General features: G+C 41.0%; 1 protein-coding gene across 8 annotated transcripts in view; it reads left to right on the top strand.

The window, feature by feature from the left end:
• Window positions 1–24,750, top strand: part of nectin1 (nectin cell adhesion molecule 1) — a 216,984-nt gene that overhangs the window by 90,885 nt on the left and 101,349 nt on the right. The window contains exons 6-8 of one of the 8 annotated variants that reach the window (XM_011482288.3): window positions 3,697–3,741; window positions 5,034–5,072; window positions 10,636–16,254. The exons of 4 other annotated variants lie outside the window; for them this stretch is intronic. In XM_011482288.3, coding sequence (XP_011480590.1) covers window positions 3,697–3,741; window positions 5,034–5,072; window positions 10,636–11,138 — 587 coding nt within the window. In that variant the 3' untranslated portion in view covers window positions 11,139–16,254. Of the gene's footprint in view, window positions 1–3,696; window positions 3,742–5,033; window positions 5,073–10,635; window positions 16,255–24,750 lie in introns of those variants that run through there. 3 more of the 8 variants (XM_011482292.3, XM_011482291.3, XM_004075273.4) reach the window with 3 other exon arrangements.

Below are 24,750 nucleotides of genomic sequence, written 5' to 3'. Positions count from 1 at the left end.
GTTTGGATGCAAATGGGCCTTCAGGTATGAAACAAGGAGATTTGAGAAAGGAGCTTTTAAGAAGCTCACACAACTGCTTCAGCGCATCTTGTGATCGATTGGGCATCTTTCCAAAACCAAAAAGAAAGATTTTTCGTTGGTTGTAAAGAAGATAATGATGTGTAAGAAAAGTTTAGTTTACTTCTTTTGTCTTGCTACCTCCCTTCTGGTCATTTTGTTGAGATTTGGTCCCAAAAATTGGAGGAAGTTCTCATGTAGCCGTGGGTTGTTTTGATAAGGACGGCAGCCCCTCCGTCACCGCCGCATCACAGGGTTTCTTGAACCGCACTCATCACTCCCTGTAATAAAACTTGCAAGACTGCGGCAAGAACATCCTTGAATAAAACAAGCAACGCACCATATATTACTGACACCTAACAGCGGCGCTGCTCCGTGCAGCCATTTGTCTCCGGCTTCTTGCTGACAGGGATGAGAGACATCATGATGTCAGCTTTGCAGAGGCTCCTTCTGCAATGTGAAATTTGTTTGTCTTGGCCTGTCATCTGTCTCAATCTGCGCGCTATCGTAGGGCGCCGGCGCCTTCTCACATGGCTGCCTGCATTATTCATAGACCCAAAGGCCACGCGTGTCTATATCTTGTACGGTATTACACTCTCATGGAGAAACTTAGACAGGTGGAGGAGCTGAGTCTTGGGCTCCGGCTCCGCCTCCCTCTGCCTCCGCACGCTTCTCGTCACCCTTGAACTTCCTGCAGTGACTTCCACACAAACCTGCGCGCTTTAGTAGGCTGATGGAGCCACTTTTCCGCCCCCGCGTCCTCTCCGCAGGTGGGCTTTAGGAGGCGAGGTCGCTCCCTCCTCGCATTCTGCCGACATCACACCTCATTATCCAAATGCGACATTAGCACGGCGCCTGGCCTCGCTGGCGCAGCGGAGGCCGCTCCATAAAGCCGGGAAAAACTCTGAGGGGGAAGACACTGTGCTGAACTCGCTTAGCATAAAATGGAGGACAGTGGTGCTCTGTTTTTCTGCAAGTGAAGATGAAGAAGAAGAAGACACAGCCTGACTGGAGTCTTGAAATGCTAATTTGACCAGAGGAGGGCATGTGAGAGCAGAGCAGCGGCGACCTCAGCGATTTATCTTAACATTTGCTTCTGCATGGCTTGCTGTTTCTGCTCTCTGGAGGATGTGCAGAGGGGAGAAGGATGTGGCAGACAGGAAGAGCACGGGGATTGGCTTAGCCCCCCTTCGGCCCACCTCACCTCCTCCTCTTCCTCATCCTCCCCGCTGTCTGCTCGCATAGCGTCGGATCTGTCACGCCTCCCTGAGAGCATGATGAAGTAGGTCAGACACTGTCCCAGGGTCTGACCACTGGCTGCAGAGCTGCTGATTCTGTGTGGTGATTCACTCACTGCACTCAGACACCAGAGCTAACAGCAACAACAAAAAATAGAAAAGCGTTAGTGGAAAAAAAAAAAAAAAGGTAAACAAACTGGCCCAGCCTCTCCCGGATTAACAAGTGCTAACATGCAGATTTGCCAGCTTCCCGCCTGCTGACCTGATAACAGCCTTTCCACTTAGCTCTGCAGCCTCATGCAGGCTTGAAACAAATGTTACTCTGAGGGTAAACACCGTTTTTAAGGGATTATTGCCTTTAAGATCATGCTGTAAATAATCACAGGTCATTAGAAGAGCATTTGACATTATAATTACAGCCCCTGTGGAATAAAGCATGGAAAACAGCCAAAAATCTCTACAAAGTCTCCCAAAAACATGCGACGCTGTGCAATAGAACGGCAAGTTAAATCGTGATTTAAGATTATTTGCAATAAAAAAAAGAGACTTGAACAAACACCTCTTTAGCCCCACAGGAAACACATTTGCTTTAAAGGTTTTGCAGAGTTACATCCAAGCTGAGGCTTGTGATAGATGCGCCATTGGCAGCCGGATCATTCGTCAAATAAAGTACCATCTTGGAGGGGGCAACATGTTATTCATTTTACCAGGAAAAGATGAGAAAATTAGCATGGTGCCGTTCATGTCTACTACTGCAAATATGTCTTTAGTAACTAGCTTTTCACTGGTGTAACTGACAGTCAGGTTCTTATGGTTATATTTTGTCAGTGAAACATATTTGTGGTTGCTATCGGCTGTCGGTTTCCGACTGTTAAAGGCTTAAAGATCAAATAACTATAAGATCATTTTTGGCATTTCATTTTCTTTATCAAGAAAAATAAGTGACTTTCTTGTGAAGAAAATTTTAAAAATGTAAACAGCTCATTAGGTCAAATTGATGAAGATCACCGCAGATGACAGCTAAATAACAGACAGACACTCTTTGACGTACCGAAACTGTCTGACTGTTCATGCGGTAAACTGGAATCAGCTGAATCTGACTTGGAAGAAAAGTGCTTGTCCCATCTGCTTTTCATGGATATAGCATAACATTAAACTATTTTAATTATGCAATTCGACGTCCCTAAAGTGCTAAAATAAATGTTTGTAAAGTGTTGCATAAAGTGGTGCAAAGCCTCTTTGCGCTGCGACGGAATCAGCTGGTTTACGTTTGTTGCATAAGCACTTTACTATCATAACGTTTGTTTGTTTGTTTATTTATTTATTTATTGATGGTCCGTAGGGAAAAAGACGAGCTTAATCAATAAAAAGACAACAGCAGATACAGAGCAACACAGATGGGGTTGTCAATAGAAAAGAACAACAGTAAATCCATTAGACATAGAGGCAACAACCAAGGCAAAATAAGACAAAGAACAAAAAAATAAATAGATAAAATAAAATAAATGGATAAATGTGACAGAAAAACAAGTTTTTTTTTTCTTTATATCAGCACAAGGCTGCTTTTCTCTGCTTCAGAATGTTAATGGCGTCAACGGCTATAGATATAACGGCTATAAATGTTGATGTTAAAAACCCACATCTGCCTGAATAAATTGCCTGACCAGAATGATGGACCTGTTACCACATCCCAACAGTAGCCCCAAGTGGCCAAAAGTGCGTCTATATTTTTGCATGTGTACATGGAAGAATATATAACATTATTAAAACAAACTTTCTATCAAAATATATTGGAAGGCAGCATGAGGAACCACAGTTCTAAAGGATACACAAATATCTTTGTTTTTTTGAAGTTCTCATTGCAGTTTTGTTGTTGCCATATCCTCTTCTTGTGAATGGGTTCTGTTTCTGTACAAAGAGGCAGTCTGTCCACTGATTCATACGGATGTAGCAACAACAGACAAAATATCCACTGTTTTTCGACATTTCTGTTTGCGTTAAATCAGCGCCCTTATCGGTGGGGCAGAGCCGTGGGAGAGAAGGGCTGGAAAAACCTTTTTCTGCTCCTCATAGATGCATCAGAATGAGGTGCAAATGACATCTATAGAGATTCACCGGAACGCAATGCAGATGAACATCCACTTCAACGTCTTTTGTCTTTTTACCGTGGTTATGTTGGGCAGTGTATTTGTGTCTGAGGCTTCTTGGTGGGGGGGTGAAGGTATTTTGTGGTTGAGCTTGTACTGCAGGAGTGGGGGGCTCCTTCCTCTCCCCTTTGCTTTTCCGTCCTCGCCGCCCTGACATCATCTTTCCTGAAAACCAAAACAAATTGCACCTGCACCAACGGCATTCCTCTCGCCAAAGCACTGACGCATTCCCTTCCATGTGTCTGTCTACCCAGACTTCCCTTCACCTGACCGTGGGAACTTTCAGAGGACCAGATCAGGTATTGCCATCTGTTGTCATCTAAACGGGGGGGGGGGGGGGGCAGCCATACTGCACTCCCATTTTCTAGCACACCAACAAGAGGATCTTCACCGCCAAAAAGCAATCATTCAGGAAAAAATGAAATGTTTTTTAACTTGAACATGTCGTTCCTTTTTTAACTGCCTATTTAACATTTTCTCTATTCAGAAATGTGTCCTTATGCCTAAACTCCATGTCATTTCTGATACTTCCTTCTACGGTCTCTCATGTGTGTTGTATTTCTACAATGTGACACATTATGGCCTGCGGTGAAAGCAAGAAGCAACCTGATTTGCAGTTTTTTTTTTTTACTTTTAAAGATCTTGACCTACATTTTTTAGCTGTGTGATTTCGCGAACTCGCTAAAATAAAAAAATAAAAATGACAATCGTTTTAAAATGACAGAATATGAAGGGAAAGGTCGGTTTAGGTTTTTCCAAAACTTTAATTGAAAAAGATCTTTTGGATGAAAGGACTTAGTGTGTTTTCTGCTCAACAGGGTGCACTGGATTATAATGCGCACCGTTAATGAATGGTGTATTTTTTTCATTAATGTGGTGACTGAACTGTAAGGTGTAGAAAACGAGACAGAAGACTCAGTGATTAGTCCGTCAGTCAGACTTTATCAAAGAGCCTATGTTGTGAATTTCTTAAGCCTTTTAGAGTAAACGATATCCATATAATATATCACCTTTGGCACACTACAGAACAATTTCATGAAGTTAACCTAGAGCCAGCCTCGGTAGCGTGTTTGCATTTGAAAAAACCTCTGAACCTTTACAAAGATGGATGTTCATATTGTGCATATAAGTGTTTTTGATGATCACTTTTTGCTCGGCAGAGATAGTGGCTGTTAGCCTTTCAGGAAGAGTCTTCGCTGCCAGCAGAAGGGGCTAATCAACTAATCAATTTGAAAACCCGCTCGTTTTTATGGATTCAGAATGAGGTCCAAATGACATCTGTAGAGATTCACAGGAACGCAATGCAGATGAACTTTCATCCACTTAGATGTCTTTTGTCTTGGTTATGTTGGGTTTCCGTTTGGTTTTCTCAGTGTGTTTTAATCTGAGGCTTCATGGTGGGGGGGTGAAGGTATTTTGTGGTTGAGCTTGTACTGCAGGAGTGGGGGGCTCTTTCCTCTCCCCTTTGCTTTTCCGTCCTCGCCGCCCTTACATCATCTTTCCTGAAAACCAAAACAAATTGCACCTGCACCAACGGCATTCCTCTCGCCAAAGCACTGACGTATTCCCTTCCATGTGTCTGTCTACCCAGACTTCCCTTCACCTGACCGTGGGATCGTTCAGAGCACAGGTATTGCCATTTGTTATCATTTAAAGTGGGGGGGGGCAGCCATACTGCACTTCCATTTTCTAGCGCATCATCAAGAGGATCTTCTTCGCCAAAAAGCAATCATTCAGTAGATTCAGTTTTTTACTTGAACATGTTGCAACTTTTTTTAACTGGATATTTAACATTTTTTTTAATTCAAAAAGGTGTTTTTTTGCTTAAACTCTGCGTCGTTTCTGATACTTTCTACTAAGGTCTGTCATGTGTGTTACATTTCTACACTGTGACACAAAATGGCCTGCTGGGAAAGCAGGAGGATACCGGATTTGCAGTTTTCCTTAAACTTTGAAAGATCTTTTTTTTTCGTAATGATGTTGCACTTTGGTTATTTATTTATTGGGTATTTATTTGGTGAACCTGAGTTTTCATTCAGCTTTGAAATAATTAGGGTGATTGTCGATGCTCCAAACACAATTTCTTTGTTGAAATGACAAATAAATGAATCTTGAATTTTGGACCATTTTGACCTACATTTTTTAGGTAAAGTGTGATTTTGCGAACTCACGTAAACTTAAAAATCCCCAAAAATGAAAATCGTTTTAAAATGACAGAATAGGGAAAAGTTGGTTTAGGTTTTTATAAAGCCCAAATTAGTCAGTAACCAAGGAAATTGTTGGATGTACCAGTACTATGGACCACCACTGCTGACCTTTCCAGATGAGACTGTCTGACTTTTGTATCTGCAAGATGCTGCACGTTTGCCTGCATGCACGATGAGATACCACGAGGTGTTTTTGTGCCAGTGTTCCAGCCTTATACCCTGCAGCACATCCCCTGATTTTTTTATCCATTTACGTTCAAAAAGGAAAGGAATTTGACTGACGGGTCTGAAGGTTTTAGTGTCTTATTTACCGGCACATGAGGAGATCTTACGCCTCTGTAGGAAGGGTGATAGCAAAAAGAAAAGTAAATAAAAAATAGGGGGGAAAGTGAAACAAAGTGAGGAAGGGAGTAAAGGGAGATTTGCCTCAGCCTTGACTTTCCAGGCAGCCCGTTTAATTCCTGTCAGTGAAGGGCTTTTATTCATTGTGGCAGAATTACATTTCCATGACTTCACAAGCTCTAGCAAATTCAGACAGGCTGGTAATGACGATCTCTGGAATCACTGAATTAATGTGTCTCCTCCAATTGTCCCCATCCTCATTCTCTCTTTCTTTATTTGCTGTTGTCAACTCCTCAAAAGATCTTGCTCTGTCTTCTTTTTCCCCAACTTCCTCAAGTAGGACCTCTTTTTCCCCTTTTCATCTCCTGTGGCCTGCTGCTTGTTCCTGAATTCGTCGGGTTAGCTTGCCGCTGTGTCTTTTAATTTTTGCATCCTTTGTGAAAACCTGGCCCTTGTGCTAAATCCCAGGAATGATGGTCTCAGGATTCGTGTACGGACGCGTCGGCTGCACACCTTCAAGGCAGCAGGAAGAAAGATCTCTGCATTCCTGCGCCGCTCAAGACGTGTCTTCGTGCAACTTCTTGTTTGGTTCTTCTGTTTTTGAAATCACTGCCACCTAAGGACATCTTTTTCTGATTCAACCCAGCGCTTGCCCAACATGTGTCTTTCAGAAAAGCCAAAGAACGACCCATCCAATCCAGAAAGAAATAGATTTCCCTCAGAATGTTTGAACAAAGTAAATTATGCACTCCATCATGTCAGAGCATTCAGACACGACGGTCTGCTTAAAACAGCTTTCCTTTTTACCACCTACCACCTGTGCATCTATCATGCTTTGTGATTAAATTATAGCCTTTCAATTCAATTTGATTCATATAGCCCGATATCACAACAATAGTCGTCCCAATGGGCTTGAAACATCCTACCTTCTACTACTCTCAGTGGTACATTTTAGACGCTGCGTGTCAAAGTTTGCTCCACTATCTGCATATGTCTGCAGCAGTGCTAAATAACTTTTGTTTTTTTGGAACAGTTTCAGGGCTGCTATTGTGTTGCAGAGGTCTTCTTTATCAGTGTGTTGGCAGGTGTTGCTGCAAGCGAAGGCGTGGAGCAATTCCATCCTCTAGGCTGTCAAACACCTCTGTACCCCTTTTTCCAAATTCTTAAACCGTTGTTTCCATAATATGATTACTACGCCCCTCGTATGGTCATAAATTGCAGAGGCGACAGCGCTGCACCGCTGAAAATTTTATTTTCTTGACACTTTTACTTATCTTGGTTTGCGAGGCCAGTGGTGCGACCTTGTGCGGGGATAAGAACAGAACAGAAGTGCGCTAGATAACACACTGAGAACAGGCAGCCCACTTTGCCAAAAACATTTTTTTTTGAGTTGGGGAAATAAACTAAAAAAAAAAAATCATCTGAGGCGATGGGATGAGCTTCCCTCTCGGCTTTTAAAGTACCACCCCCATTACAGGTTCACAGCCATCTGGGGGAAGAAACCTTAAAAGCTGCTGTTGGAGAAGGCCATTTGTTGCTTCTGAAGGAGTTTCAAAGCTTCCTCTGGAGTGGGAACGCCACTAAATGCTGAAGTGTTTACTGTGGCTTTCATGTGTGGAGTTTGTGAGGACATTGGCTCATCCCTCCGTCTCATTTTTTGGGGGTACGAGTGTCAACAACAGCGTCACTCGATCCTTTTTAGAGGTGGAGATGAAGGTATCATCTTTAACTGCATCTACTCTTTACTTTTAAAGCCTCTTTTAAGTAGAAGTTACTGAAGCTCTACAAATTCAGAGTCAAAGTCAGCCCAATTAAGATTCCAATCATTGTCTATTACAGTGTAAAAACAGATTTCTGGTCCGGGGATGGCTAGAAGGAGCGGATTAAAGGAAAGAGTCTTCCCTTTTTCTCTTTCAATCATGTGGATTTGTGGCCTCCTTTGGATGCGGTGGGAGGACGTGTTCTCTAGCCGGGGTGACCTGGCTCTGCTCTCCCATTGATGTGTGTAATGAAGGCCTGTGTCTGAATAATCCCATTAGGTGGTCAGATTAAAACCTGAGCTGATATGTGAGACTGTGCCCGGGCACCGCTTTAGAAATTGGACTGTTTGCCGGAGAAGGAGCGGCTGAGGGGGAGCGAATGTGTTTGGGAGGTCTCTCTGTTGGACTGATGGAGTGCCATTGTCATTGCAGTGAAGCAGGAGGCTTCGGTAGCTTCTTAACTGCACCCACTACAGTCCTTTCATGCCAGAGTTACACTCAAATCATTGTGTGAGAGAAAGAGTGCTTCATTTTGAGGGTTATTGATCTTATTAGAGCATTTTCCGCACTATAAGGCGCCTTTAAAATACTTTTTTTTTTTTCAGAAAAAGACTGTTTTATAGTCCGGTGCCTTACACATAGTTTCATTCTGGTTGTTGTTTCTAATGCTGAATTGAGTAGATAAATACATGGTGCTCCGTTAAAATTAGCCTGTTTTTTACGAGTTGCGAACAAGGTTGGGTGTTATTCTGAATACGCTAATATGGCTAATGTGCAGAGATGTTGGACTGTGTTTTGTTTTGATTAACAAGGTTTGGAGTTAGCATAGTTACAATACTGTTTGTTTTTTGCGGTATCAGTCTGTTTTTTGTTTTTTATTTTCGTGTAGCTAACATAGTTGGGTGTTTAGCTAACGTGTAGACTGTAGTTTCGTTATGTTCTACGACAAAGGTTGGGAGCTAAATGCAATTACAGTAATGTTTGTTCTTAACGGCATCAGCCTGTTCTTTTTACGAGTTGCAATAAAGGTTGGATATTTTGCTAATACACTAATGCAGCTAATTTATAGCGGTGTCTGACTTCTTTCATTACGTGTTTCTACAAAGGTTGGGATTTAGAGAGGTAGTCACAATCACGTTTGTTTTTGGTGTTATTAATCTATTTATTTGCATGTTGCAAACAAAGTTGAATATACGGATGTTGTGAACATGCTAACGGTTCTAACGTGGCTAATGTGTTGAGTGTTACAAACTAGTTCTAGTAACTGTGAACGCAGTTATTAAAGTATGACTGATTGAAGGATTTGTCTCTGACTCTTTTGTCTCACTTAATGTGGTTTATGTATGACATAAATTTGAATATAGACCCTTAGTTGGTGGTGCACCTTATAATCCGATGCACCCTACATTGCTGACAAATAGCACAAACATTTTCATGGTAGTTTCCTTAATAAATCATCCACCTATGCGGGAGATTTTTCTTCTTTTTTGAAACCTAAATATTTCAAGAGTACTCAGATTACATGATGGTTTCACAAAGAACTTGTTTGTAATCTTCATTGTCGTGTAGTTTTCCATCACATAATTGTTCTCCTGTCTGTTTCCTTTTCTGCGGTTCATCGAATCCAGATGAACATATGGGCTGTGTTGCGATCTGTTGGAGTTACATTGGGATGTCTTGTAGTAGGCTGGCAATGATGCAGAGAAGCAGACGATCTGAGGAAAAAGCAAAGGCTGTAATTGTCTCAAACGCTGTAAATCCTCTCTTGCCTCGTTGCAAACCAGACAAGGCTTGGGTTTGCCCTGCATGTACAGAAGCCTCTATTATTCCCCCCTCACTGTTTTCTGCTCTTTTTTCACGGCTCCTCCTCATCATTTGTGTGGAGGATACTCTTCCCCCTTTTCTTCACCAGAGAAATTAAACAAACCTTTTCTCGCACAGGTTTACCCAGGCAACGTGCCTCCGAGGCTTTGATCATATTTTAGATAAAAGTGTCCTTTCAGTCTCTGCGCATGAGGCAGCTTTGCACGCTTCTAAGCGATTGCACGCATGTACAGTCAGAGGCGCTACCTTGAATGCTCAAGTTGCAATCTAAAACGGGGAGACGGATGTGACGGCTCGGCTTAGCTGCAGTGGTGGTGTAGTTGCAGATGCAGCTTTGGCTATAGCGGCGCTGGAACCTGATCAGTTATAACCGGACAACAGTTGTACTATGTCAGTTGTGTGTGATACTGATCATTTTCCCTTTTTCTGCTTATTTTTCTTGTTATAATTCTATATATTTGTGATGTCATGCAGCTCTGCCTCCTTTAATGGAGTTGTGGTTGATGCCTCTCTCCTTGCTTTGTGTATTAGCTCCATGTTTTCTTGGCCGAGGCCTTCGTTCTCGGCATTGCTTTTTTCACTGTTGATGACATTTCTGGCATTCTGTTTAATGCTGAACTTTGATGAAATGCTGACTTTGAATGGAAGACACAGATGTTTTGAATTCAGAAAAGCTCTTCTGCTGTTTTTTTGTCTAACTGCTCCCTCCACCTTTACCAGGAGGACAAATGTGTCTTTGGTGCATGCTGATGAACTGTCATTCACTCCTTTTTTTTTTTTCTTTACTATGGTTGTGTTGGCTGTTTTTCTCACTCTGTCCATGTCTGACGCTGCATGTGTGTTTGTGTCTGAGCCTTGCACGATGTCGGAGGGGCTTTTATGTGCGGTTGGGGTTTGTTGTGTGGGAGTGGGGCCTCCTTCCTTTCCCCTTTGCTTTTCCGTCCTCGTCTCTCTCACATCATCTTTCCTGAAGAAAAAAAAAAAGATTGCACCTGCACAAATGCACTTCCTCCCACCAGAGCACTGACTCACTCCCTTCCATCTGTCTTTTCCTACCCAGACTTCCCTACCAACCCACCAAATAACCATGGGATCCAACAGGAGCAGCACAGTGCAGGTGTTGTCATCGGGGGTGCTGTAGGGGGAGTAGCCCTGTTGGGCGTGGCGGCCGTACTGCTCTTCATATTCCTGCGCCGCCGCCAGCGCACCTTCAAGGGAGACTACAACACCAAAAAGCATGCCTTCGGGAACGGGTACAGCAAGGCGGGCGGCCTGCCGGCCCACCCTTCCAAGCCCAAGAACCTGCCGTACCCGGATGACTCGGACGACGAGAAGAAGCCCACCCAGATTGGCAGCACCGGAGGGTTTGAGCCCAGCGATCGCAATTTTGACACCGAATCGGAGGACCTGAAGAGGCCCTACTTTACCGTGGACGAGGGGGAGAGCCGAGAGTACGACGAGCGGACTCTGGGTTTCCAGTACGACCCGGAACCCGAAATAGTCGACGATATGATCTCTCAAACCGATGGTTCTGTCATTTCTAAGAAAGAGTGGTATGTGTAGAGGCATGCGACAACCAAGCCAAACAATCATTGATCCCGCACCTTCATTCCACCTCACCCTTCACCCCTGTTCGCCCCACCCTAAACACAGCCCCACTCCCTCCTCACTCCCTCCACATCAGACCCCATCCAGCTAATTGGGAAAAAAAAAATCAAGTGTCTATCAAAGGTACAGGAAGCGCCGTTCCACCAAGCGAATGGGCAAAAAATACAAACCACAGTGTGTGAAGTGACTTGTTGTGACTGACCTATAAGGCCAGGAAGGTGGTTGGTTAACGCTTGTGCATTATTCTTTTTGTGTAATTTTCTTTACATGTTATCAATGTATTAAATGTCTAAAAAAAAGAAGCAGGTTGAGGTTTTGCTGAGCACATTTGTGAAAGTCCTACACTGGATGTACGCCTCGTTTTATTGCCATTCTCATTGCAGGTTTGTCATTTTTTATATCCTCTTCTTTTATATGATTTTTAAGTAAGTGACTTGCAGATTGGGAGTTTAAGTGTGTGACTTAATGACAACTGGAGTTTCAAGGTATTTGTAGCTTTTTTGGTCTCATGTTTCAGAGAAAAGAAAAAAAAAAGGACAAAAAAGTCAGTAGATGTACAGATGAATTTCATTTTTGCTTCACTTCTGAATCTCTACATCCGTACAGCATTGACAGCCGAACAGAGCGAATGCTGTTTTCCAAAGACATGCCTAGTATTTTTTTAACCCTTCTGCGTTTGTGCTTTTGGTTTCAAGCAGTCTGTCCACTGAGCCATACGGATGTGGCAGCAACAGACAAAAATATCTAGTGTTTCTTTTCTTTTCCCTCAATGTTTGGCGACATTTCTGTTTGCGTTAAATCAGCGCCCTTATCTGTGGAGCAGAGCCGTGGGAGAGAAGGGCTGGAAAAAACATTTTCTTCTCCTCATAATCGAAATGAGGTCCAAATGACATCCGGGGAGGTTCATGCTGAAGCTCTGAAATGTCACGGTTGTTGCTGGACTTGAACCGTTTTGACCTGTTGTGCTCTTACCACCGACTGTATGATTTATTTCTTTTGTTTATCGGAATGCTGTCATGATTATGTTTTTTTTTGTGGTTTTTTTTGTATCTTGTGACCCCTTTTAATCAAATGGATTCAGATGAGAAGTTTTCCAGGAATTTGTGACTTTGCGGCTAACGTCAACAGCATTTTCCACCTGGAGTCATCCATGGACACAAAGGACCAGGGGTAAAAGGTCAACTGATGCTTTCTTGTGCACCAATAGAGAAAAAAGGGAATTAAAAATATAACCGTGACCATGCTGTAATATATAAACAAAAAAAAAATCACTTGCTGCTTTCTTGATGGTTTTTGTTCCATTTTTGGTTTTGGGTGATTTTTGCGGTTCGATGGACTGCAAACATGGACTCGCCGCCTGTCTGCAGGATTATACTGTTTATAAAATGTGTGTATATGGTATATATGTATAAATATATATATATATATATATCAAAATTGGTATTAACAAGTGCCAGTGGATGCTAGCATAGCAAATCACTTGTTCCTCCTCATCACTGAGGTCCATTACACAATCAGCGAAATATATTTGCTTCAAAAGAAAAGAGGGGAAAAAAACAGCTCAATGTGAAAAATTGAAGATAAGAGAAGCATTTTAGCAAATCCAAGGATGGAAACGACTTATCTGGCTGAGGTTTAACAATATAAATACTGTAATAAGCCTTATTTTATGCATGTTTTGTGTGTGGGAGTGGAAGTGCATATGTTGCTATTTTTTTCTATCAATTCTGTTTCTTTTTTTTGGTTTGTTTTCTTTATTTGCAGCTCAGAGGAGGACACTGTCGCCGTGACAGATATGTAAGAATGTGGGCACAGTTAAAATGCTGCTCCAGCTAAAAAAAATAATAAAAATAACAAATATAGAGTTAAATACATACGAAAAAATGAAAACATCTGTGTGAGAACAGATTTCACAGATGCAGATTTACAGTCAATGCTTGTCTATTGTATGATATTAGATGAGCATGTAAATCACAAGCCTCAAATTATATTGTATATTAAACAAGAATCATCAACAGAATGTGGGAAAATATCCTTTTTTCTGTTGGTAACCTGTCAATTCTCACATATGTTTTAAAAGATAAGTACATTTTCATTTTCTAAGGCCTTATTTTTAGTTTAACTGAGTGATGATACACTCAAAAAAACTAAATGACAGTAGTACCTGTGTGTCCGCTGCTGTCCTTGTGCAATTCAAGTTGTTCACAGGCTAACCTCGTCGAATAGCATATAAAGCAGTTTTATTTCTCATTAGTCTTTGCATTCAGTGCCTATCGGAATGAAAAGGTGTGGTATTATTAAGAGTACTCACCTTCTCTTTCCTCAATGATGCTCATGCCGGAATAACCGAATAATCCTTCATAGCAGCCAATGAAAATTAGGAATGTTCATTTCATTTTTGGGGGCCTTTAAGGTCAGTCTCACATTCAAGCCTGTTGTAGTTACACTTATCCATATCAAAATGAAGCCATGCCAAACCAATCCCTGCTTTGGAAACTTTTGATATAGTGGAGGATGACAGAAGCCATTATATGTCCGTCCCTGAACAACCTGAAGAAATCTGAAATGAGCTGGAGCCTTGTTGTGGATGTTTTTGATCCGGTTTCGTGAGGAGCTACTGCCCCACTTTGACGAGTTTTAGACAGGAATAAAGCTCTGGCAGGCTCAGTCGAGGGCGTTCTCTCAGCAATTATGCTTGTAGGGCAAAGCTGACATGATTTTTTAGCCCACATTTCCTTTGATACCCCTTATGACGTCTGTGCAAAACAACTCCAGTAGAAGATATTGCTGAGCTTTTCATTTTTTCACAAAAATATGGAACAAACTGCTGCTGCCTCCTGAGATACTCCCAAATGGTGCAGCCAAAAAGGAAAACAATGTATATAAGTTGCAGATTTGGGTCATATCTGTGAAAATGTTGCTATAGTAGAAGCCATGAAAAGAGTTTTGTTCGACAGAAAAGAACCGTTGGACTTCATAAAGGAGTATAATGGCTCTGCAATCCTCCACGTCCCTCCTTATTTTCTTCAAAAACGTTGGGTCTGTTTTCAAAGTGTTCCCAGTGGTTTTTAAACTGTTATTGTTCCGATGTTTAGCCAAAATCCCCCAAACCTCCGTTGTTTCCACAGAGTGGCGGTAATTTGTTAGAAATTCACCTTTCGAGTTATGGGTGGACAAATAGCTCCGCCCCCAGGAGCTTCTGGCCTGCCCAGCGTACTTCCTACATCACAAATACGCTCTTTTTAAAAAAGCTTTTTTTCTTCTCTGCTCCTGTTTTACAGCGGTTTGAATAAAGAAATACTCAGAATGCAATTCTGAGCAGAATTTTCTTTATATACATCCTCTTTAATTAGAAAAATGCCACTAGCACATGTTAAAAACATAATTTTCATTGGAATGGGTCTTTCAACGTTTCCAAATCATTGGGATTAAAAGTAAAGCAGTTGATTGATGATACTTGAATGTTGCTGGATGTCGCACATTGACATTTTTTTGAAGACATCGTCACCTGGCGACTTCAAGTTTACGATTCCTAAAACTTTTTGATGAACTGCAGAATTTGCACTGTGGATCATTGTAGCTGTGCACACGCTGCTGCTGTGAGACTGCTTTCCTAACAACTCGTCTGTACCTGATATTTTATGTTCAAATAAGAAATGTTGCATCTCTTAGTTTACCCTTTAGCAGCGGAGATGTCTCCAGCGACAGCTAAATGACAAGCTCTGTGGCATACCTGAGAAAACGCAGAGAAAAGCGTATTTTCATATTGACTTTTCACCGATACACATCGTAAAGTGTGGCCTATCGGCGCACAGACGATAGAATCAGTGTTGATTTGGTAAAAATGTCACTATTGTAAAGGGTTGCAGATCGGCATACTTTTGAATTGACTTTTCACCACTTCAGGTTTAGTCGGAAAGACGTCAATTGCGGTAAAAGAGCAATGGTGGTCGAAAGAATGTGAACACTGGAGCTAAAAATCCAACGTTAAGAGTGAAAACATTACACAATATTGGGACTTTCTTTTCTGAAAATGCCACAAAGATGCCAAAAATTACCTTATCCCAACCAGATTAGATCACAGTTGTAAATTACAGACTTGAAACGCATTTCCTCTCAACTTGGTGGCACATTGGTGACTTTTCTAAGCACACCTGGAAAAGAATTCCCATTTGATGTAAATAAATCAATGCAGGCTTTAAAACATAAAAGCACAAATTCGAGATTTTAACTCACCATTCTGCTCACGAAGCCAGTTTTCCGGCAGAAAACCTTCACGTTCGGTCAACTGCTCGAGATTAACACACTGTTCTTTATTTTCATAATACTGTGGGTAACTTCATTCCATCCTAATCTCTTTTTTGTACTCAATATGTTCAACATTCCAGTGTAAATATTGTACATAAGGTGGAGATTATAGTCTGGATTTATTTAGGGAGTTCTGTGTAGGGATCCTGTTGTGTAAAAAAAAAAAAAAAACTATTTTGACTGCAAACATGGAGACTTAGTGATGGATAGATGACGTTGATGCATAGCTTTTTCCAAAGTCCTTCCTAGGAATGCTTCTCTAGTCTCTTTGGGAACAGGCTGGGCGTGGCTTCCAACAGGCCACGCCCTCCATCTGTGATTTGATGTAATTGAAAGCAATTCAAAAGAGAGAATTTGTTTGTATGCAGCCATGTGAATGTATATTTCCAAAGGGTGTTACAAATACAACAAAAAAAGAGATTCTCTTGTTTAATTGTGATGACCCAGTGAAGTAACTTGTATTTGTTTTGAATATTAAATGAGTTCAATAGTCAGCAGTCCCAGTTCAATGATTGGATAGATGTGTGTTTCACTGATTGACTATGGTCCATGTCCGCAGCACATTGTATTTTCTCAGCACGCAGTAACGGCTTATGCAAAAAGTCCTTTTTCTTTCCACTTCTCTGATCAGTAATGTAAAAAAAACCTCCCTCCTGTGGCTTCATGCAGAGACTCAGTCGTGCAAAAGTTTGTATCCCGTCTTTTTCTAACCCCATATTTTCATTTATGTGTGCAAAAAACTGAAATAAAAAACATCATTTGAGCGCGGGTCTTAGTGGGTTTCAATAAGGTGACATCTTTATTTTTTACAAACAATTTAAGCATGTAAAACTTCTCACTAAAGACATGAACATTTTCACTTTTCTCTCTTTTCTTTAAACTCTTAAGAGTTCCTAGAAAGTACAGTGTTGTAGAAACTTTTGACGATTTACGTCAATTTGTCTAAATGAACGCAATCTGTACAGGAAGCACAGCACAGAGGAGATTTATGCTCTACAGCCAATCAAGATGCAGAACACAATCCACCGTAGATCAAAGAAAGAAAAAAGATATTTGCGACGGTGAATTCCAATATGGCGGGGGACCGCTGTCCAAAATTTAATTTGTGCAGTTGTCCATCAAAAGAAAAAAACAATGTAAATAAGAAAACTATGGAGTAAAGGTGTAACGATTCAATCCAAAACATAGTTTGTGGTTCATAGTCAGCATTAGTTCATTTTGAACGTTCTGATTCACAGACATAAATAAATCCAGAGCATCTTCAGCCAAAACTTCAACCAGTGTGATTCAGAGAGAAATACCTGGTACTGAACAGTACAGGTGACATTTTCCAGATTCTGTGTATTTCTTGCAAGATAATCAATTATAAATTAAATATGTGTACAAACAAATGAGTAAACAAGAATGAATGGCAAATCCATTCACATTTTAGATTCATAAAGTTCAGCCCGCTGTTGTTTTTCCTTATCAAAATAATGCTAACGGAACAGTATGACTACAGTGTTTCCACTGATTGAACTGTAATGAGGACTTGACCATCACGTGTGTGTTGTCCACTGTGATGCATTTGGTCGTTTAATCAAATATGGACCAGTCAGTGAGTCATATTCCTAGAAATTTTTAATCTAGTGAGGGTATCTAAAGCAAGTTGAGAGGCACAGATGAGCAATTGTTTTTCACGATGAGGTAAGTTAAGAAAATGCAATGAAAGCAAACAAAAAGGCAGTGCAAACAAGAGCTTAAAGTTGCTGCTGCTGATCCACAAGCTATTGAGTCATAAGTATACTTAAGATTTCCCACGTTTTGCTTTTGTCTTGTTTCATCTTTCTACAGCAAAATAGGGCAAAATATAAATGTCACAGCCTTTTTTTTCTGAGAGTATTTTTGTCTCTTAGCCTGAAAACACATTATGTTAAAACATGGACGGATGCTAAACCACTTCTCTTAAATGTATATTTAGAGATTTCTTTCTGAGAGCCAGGAGCATCAAACATTACATATCCACATGTGAATTAGATTCACAAAGATTGCATCTAAAAATAGGTTGTTTTTGAACCAATCAGGAGAAAATGATATTTTAACATCCGGTTCTTTAACAGAATGTTGTTTTACATTTCATCTGCAAACAAAGAATGTGTTCTGACCTTTTTTATTCATTTTAATCATGATTTTGTCATTTTTAGCTTAAAAAATATGTTGTTTTCTAGAACACAGTTTCTGCAGAGAGGCAGGAGTTTACTAGAAATTCACCTCTGAGATGTGTAGGTGGGACTGTATGCGAAGAGCAGCCCCGCCCCTCTTCCCCTCCCTGCATCTCAGAGCTCTGGCGTCAGAAATGATGCCAATTCTGACGCCATGTTTCCGCGATAAGGACATCACCAATTTTGGAGTCAGTTGACAGTGATTGGTCAAAGACGGTCTGAGTCATCGTTTCTATGACAACTGCGGTTGCCAATCAGGAGTGAGCATGTTTGAAGTCACTGTTATTTTTCGTCTGCTCCGGATTCACAACAATTTGAATGTGGAAATCCTCAGAACTGCAATTTTTAGCTTAATCTTTATTATTTATGTATCTTCCATCATCAGAAAAATGCCACAAGCACATGTTAATAAGACCGAAACCATCAATTTTAATCAGAGAGGGTCTTTAAGTTCAGTGATCTGAACTTAAACGAGAACGATTATTTCCATACTTTATTTATACGATTCCAACAAATCCTTAAAAGCCACATGGTTATAAATGCTTACTGTTCCTCCTGACGGTTGGCCGCCTAACCGGCACAGATAAAGGAATACAGAAATGACGAGAGACTTTTGAGGGTTTCACTGTGTTTTGAGTTTTGGTTTACCCTTTTTAATTGGAGATCAAGAAGTGTCGGATCAATGTTGGCGTGGAGGTGGGTGCCTAATGAAGCTGCAGTGATATGATGAGAGGGGCCCAGTGTGGAGCCAGACAGATCTGTCTCAGACTGTGGGGCTCAAGTGCAGCCATCTGCACAGCCTGCATTAAGAACAGCTCGGAGTTTGCAGCTGTTTGCATCCATTTGCTAAAAGGGCCCTCTGTAGCCCCAAAGGGCTTTGATGCCACATAGGCTTTTAACATGCACGGCCGTCTGAGTTGGGATATTTTAGGAGAAAGTCTACCACTTTTGTCGTGGTTGAAATAGGTATGGAAGATTTTTATTTAAAACAAAAAAATGATTTTTCATGGGCCAAATACTTTTTAAAAAGTTTGAAAATTTACTGTGTGACTTTTTTGCTCAACAGCTAAAAGAATTCAAATGCTGTTCAGACTTCACTAACTCCCTTTGAAGTGGGGTGGGGGGGGGGGGTAAATAGATTGTTATACAGTGATTTTTAGTTGAGTTTGGACTAAATTTTTGAAAACGTGCTGCCCTATAGGAACCTGTGATTCCAATAAGACAAACATTGGAAAAAAAAACTAATCAATGCAAAGAGTGCAGAAGCGTGCGCACACAGCCAATATTACGAGTCATTAAACCGTGACTGAATGGTTTTGTGGATTATTGGGTGATGGGGAAGATCAATATGGTGCATTTTTACTGTTCTACTTGCAGCTTTGAATCAGGTTTGTTAAATTCACACAGATTTTGTTTGGAAGACAGAGAAATAGTGGATTTCTTTTAAAAACTAATGGTTGTTTTAAGGATTTAGCGTAACTTTGTCTTGCGTTTCATCACAAGAGTTCGCTTCTGTTTAGGTTTTTTTGGTATTAACCCTGTTTTAAGTGTTGTTTGTAGGTTATGAAGCATTGAGCTGCTCTTTTTTACTGCCTACTTTCAGTGTTTACAGCTACATTGGAATTAGCCGTAATAAAAGGTTTAGCACCAAAGTGATCCATTCATGTGAGACCTCTGCAATGGTATAGAAGTTTCTTAAGTAGACCAATACATCAGTCTATAATCTCCTACGCTGTCATTGAGGTTTGTAATTATGTTTTTGAGGGACGCATCAAACTATGATGCACTTTTTTGTTTGTGTTTTTGCCTCACTATAGTGTCTTTCTGGAGGGAAGGCGGCTTTAAAGGTCAGGTCTGCCGTCCGCCTTTGCTGTTTACGTAATTCACGATGACATGAAACATGAAAGTTCAGGGCTGTTGGCCAATAGGAAACAAAGATGCATGTCCTAGAAGCCACTTTCCGTCACTTACACCACAAGAAATTCTAGTGTTTGTTAAGGATTTTCACTATGAAAACCATCGGGTTTGTTGAAATGGATCATATAACAAAGCATTAATGTTTTGTAATGTAAATCAGGCATAATGTCAAAAAATGTTAAAGGCATTTGAACATTGAGACCTTAAGGTTTCCATCCATCCATTGGCAGAATCCACTGTATCCCTTTCAGGGTCATGTGGTTGCTGGAGCCTATCCCAGTAGCTGTTGAAGGTGGGGTACATCCTGGACAGGTCGCCAGTCTATCTTTCATGCGGGCCCACATACTCACTCACACGTGCCCCCCAGGGGCAATTTAGAGTCACCAATTAACCTGTAAAGCATGTATCGGACTATAGGAGGAAACCAAAGTGTCCGGAGAAAACCCACGCCTTTTGGTGACCTAATTAAAAAAATGAAGTAAATGTATAAAAGTTCAAAAGGTATGTTGGCATTAACCAACATACCTTTTGAACAAATGGTAATTTAACCAAATTACCAATTAACCAAAACAAATGTTTTTAGTCGAAAAATCTTCTTTCAGCAGTTTTATGCTTAGCTTGCAAAAGTTGACATTTCTAAGCTTATTAGCAGAATCTATCAGCAGGCCTGACAGCAAAAACTGTTTCATGAATAGTAAAAGTTTGATTTTAAACCATGTAGAGCCCACCAATTAAAGAATAGAGAGAATTTTAATTTGAATTAAGTTATTTTTTTCAAAACGGTTTGATGAAATCCACAAAAAAAAGTTGCAATGCTATTTGATCCACATATGTTCAACATGGTGTAACTGTATTATAAAGAAGTAGAAACAATTTTACATTCTTTTAATTCAGCAAGTAGTCAGTTAAAAATGAATGTTATGGGGAATAATAGAGGAGTTACTCTCACCATAAAGTTTTGAAAATCAACAAAATGTTTCCCGCCAAAAGTGTTTTTATGATTTCATGGAAGCAACTATTTTGAAATAAGCAGGAAAAGTCCCTCTACTGCCCCTAGTGGAATGTTAATAAACTACAGGGCAGAAAACATGAACCACATTCCATAAAATGAGGTTTATAGAATCTGGATTATGCTAATGAGATAGGGGTCTCAGAAATGCACATATTATAAATGTTATGAATGGTTAGATGTTGTTAAAGTCAACTTTTAGTCTAAGCAGCAAAATATGACATAAATACTATCTTACATAACTGTTTTGAGGTTTTAAAGAGTTCAAATGCCCTTATCAAAATCAATCCTTGAATTTTTCCAGCTGCATATTATTGATGTAATTCTATCTTCTGAACATGGTGGCCTCCTTTTTGCCATCTCATCCAATCTGACATTCTTGCTTCCCACCTTTAAAAGATCCCTGCTTTTTTTATTTTATGGACCATTGAGCTTCACAAATTATTTATGTGGAATGGAACATAACGTATCGTTCATTTTTCCTGAGCCTTGATGCCACAGTAAACAAACCCTACTCCACTACAACAATCAGCTGAACCCCCACTGAGTTTCCCAGCAGGATTTGTGGTGTTTTTACTGGGACTTAGATCAAACCGACGCCGGGACGAATGCAACTCAAATTTTCGGCATTTTGACGCTCTGTTTGCTGTTTATGTCTGCTCACATTGTGTCTCTGAGGCAACACGTTGTGTAACTAGAGTTGTGAGGACACCTGAGCTGTTACTGATGGTGCACCTGGATGAAGGATCCAGCTAACTAGAAGAACAAATCCCAGGTGTTATTTTGAAAATGCCACGCCGACACTGAGCTGGGTGTTCCTGCCATGTTCACAGGCGGTGTGCTATGTGTCATCCATTCAGCTTCCTTTTGTCCCAGCATCCACTTCTCATCCGCGTCTTTGTCTTCCATCCTCCCTCGTTGTGCACGTGCTAACCACTTTGCTGCTCATGAAGTCTCTGTGAGAACTTCAGACTCAAGTGTTGATCAGTCACTGGACTCAGAAGAAAAAACCAAAAGAACAACAGAGGCGTGCCTCCCCCGTCTGAGGCTGAATCAAAGAAACCGCTGCCAGGTCTTAACAGGAGTCTCAGGGGAGCGGAGCAGCTCCTCTGGGACTCCTGTATCATCCTTGGAGATTTTAAAACGGTAATGCCGGAAGCTTTAAACAACGTTAAGCCTATATCTGAGGAAAAAGTATCAAACGCTGTTAAGTCTATAATATTTCTGAAGAGGATCCCGCTGCCAGGCATTAACCTCCATAACCTGCAGTCTTCAAAGCAAACACATGCAAACAAAACCATAACTTCAAAACAAGTAATTTTCTTAAAGTCCGATTAAAATCGTGTTTTTTTACCTGTTTTTGTGGCAATTTTCTTATTAGTAATAAGTAATAGAAATGCCATTTTAAGCTTAATCTTTCTCTGAGTATTTCTTTATTAAAATGGTTCCAGGAACTGATAACAAAAGTTTAACGATAATGCAATTAAAATGTAACTTGTGCAACCCACAAAAAAAAGACCTGTTACAGATAAAAATGATTTAACTTTTTTACTCAGAAATAAAAATTATGGTTATTTATAGGGCTAAGTGTCACTGCCATTATCCTGAATCAGTTAGATTCACAGAGCTGCAGTACAATTTTACTGTATTAACATCAATTTTTCTTTTTACAAATTTGCTTTTAAAAACCAATTTCCCTTGTTTAGTGAAAAGTAATTTAAAGTGAAAAAGGATGGAACTTTATAAGAGTTGCAAAGGGTTTGTTGAAACTAACATCGAAAGAGTTTCTACCTAAAAATCCAATATAACAAGACATGTCATTGAATAGAGATGTTTCATGATGAATATTGAAACTTGTAATTGGATTTATTTCAATCATTTTAATTTTTTTCAGTATCCTAGTTATACAATGTTCCTTTGAGGCATGTATTTATGTTATAAGCAGGAGAGTACACCGTTTTTTTGCCTAATTCTGCTTTGTTTTGGATTATATTTTGGACGCAGCGTACTATGATCGATTTGGCATGCAGTTCAGACCCAGCTGACAGACGGAGCAAGTTCCTGCTGTCTGCAGAAAACAAGAGTCTGCAATGAATTGGCAGTTATGTGGATTAACCCAGGATCAGTGTGTCAAAATTATTACTGCCTGTTATTTTATGAAACAGACAGCTCCCAAACAAATAGCCTGGATCTTATGAATAAACACACACACACACATGTCCTGCATTCACTGCCTCCCATTTTCTGATCCACTCACAGAACCAGCAGCTCTGCAGGGAAAAGGGATGACAACGCTCATCTACAAGGTCCTGCCGGGAAATAGTCTGTTCCTTTTGCTAGCATCAAACTTGGAGATTTGTATGAAATTTGGAGGAACTTCATTGCTAAGCTTCCAGAACTACAAGTCTTAGTCACAACTGCCCGTCCGGGTGGATACGGACTGTCTGCGGGCAAAAAATGGGCAAACATGGGCCAATTTCAAGATTGTAGACCACTCTGTAAGCCTGTAGAGTGGAAAGATTCAAAACCTGTGCACTGTGCAAGGAGTTTGTTAGTGCAGCTCAAGGGATAAGTGCACACCACTTACATGCTCCTTAATCGCAGTGTTACGATTTGCTCTGGACCATGACAAATAGGGGGGGAGACGAAACCGGTTCTAGCACTCAAAGTACTTTTAAAATGTGTAAAGAATAATAAACAACCAAAATAACAAAGTTTAAAGGTGTGCTGTTGCAGGAGTGTCTGGGAATGCACGCGTATGTATATAAATGGAGCAAAACGAACAGAAGCCAAGCAGATGAAGGTATGCAGGGGAGCAGGGAAGGCGTAGAGCTGCAGCAACGGCTCGGGACGTGGCAGGAAGCCCAAGAGGAAGAGTCTTTCTGAAGCTACTCTACGGTAGATCTTTTATCACTGTCCTCTGTCACACACCTACACCTGTGCAGGAGGAGGAGGAGGAAAGGGGCAAGCAGCAGACTCACATGGCCCAGGGCTGTCACATTAGCCTGACTGATAGAAATGAGGATATCATCTTAAGGACGTCCTATGGACACTTACATTATCACCTGCACACCCCACGCATGCAGCATTTGTGCACGGTCACTAAGGGGCCAGTATGTGCATTATACCAACAAAGAGAGTAGGGCGTACCATATGATGACATCACACGTATGTCATGAGTGTGTGGGTGACTTGCATTATTCTTACAAATACTTGACAATACACTTACCACATGCAAGACAATCGTACATTCCCTTTTCATGACATCCCTGAAGGTGGCCGTAGGAGCCCTAAAGAAACTGCAAGATACAGCTGCCCTTGTCACGGTGTGGGGTTGGCTCGGGAGCCGGTAGGACCCAGATGCAGAGGCGGAGAAACGAGGATCAGGGACTAGTGGTTTTAATTTCGCAAAAACAAACAAAAAGCGCTGCAGAGCAGGTTCACAGAACAAAAACAAAAACTTACTTGGCGTGGCATGAAACATGGACGAGGCAAGAAACAGGAACATGGACTAGACAGGCCAGGATGACATGAACACCAAGACAGAGTTAATGGACCAGCACAGGAGTAGGGCAGAGACAAGACTTAAATACAGACAGGGCATACAAGACACAGGTGAACACGATCAGGGCAGATGGGGACCAAAGGAAGTAAAACTCAAGAAACCAGACAAGACAGAAAACCTTTCAAAATAAAACAGGAAACAGAAACAAACAAGACAGAACAAGGACAAAAAACAAGACACAACAAACTCAAACCATGACAGCCCTCCCCCAACCCAAAAACCCACAACACCCGTACAGTTCAACCCCTTTCACGGGTGCAAGCTTTGGACACAACAGAACAGGTGAGCAGCGATTTGAAATTTGTTGTAAGAAGTCACAGAGTGTGTCTGAATGGAAAAGAATAAAAGTTGTACAGGTATTCCCACGTCAACAGAAAAGTTGATCCATTCTCGTGACCTTCTCTAACGCCTAGGATCACAGTTTTCCAGTCTTGAGGCGGTGATGTTGACGCGGATCTCTCATGTCTTCTCACAGCATCACAGGATGAGTCTGGTCTCACGTGGTCTCATGTCTCTTCAGCTCATCATTGACGTGACCCTGCATACCTGTTCAGTACACACAGACTT

Source organism: Oryzias latipes, chromosome 13, assembly GCF_002234675.1.
Source record: "Oryzias latipes chromosome 13, ASM223467v1".
In the NCBI taxonomy this organism is placed as follows: domain Eukaryota; kingdom Metazoa; phylum Chordata; class Actinopteri; order Beloniformes; family Adrianichthyidae; genus Oryzias; species Oryzias latipes.
This window is presented reverse-complemented; position numbering and strand designations above follow the sequence as displayed.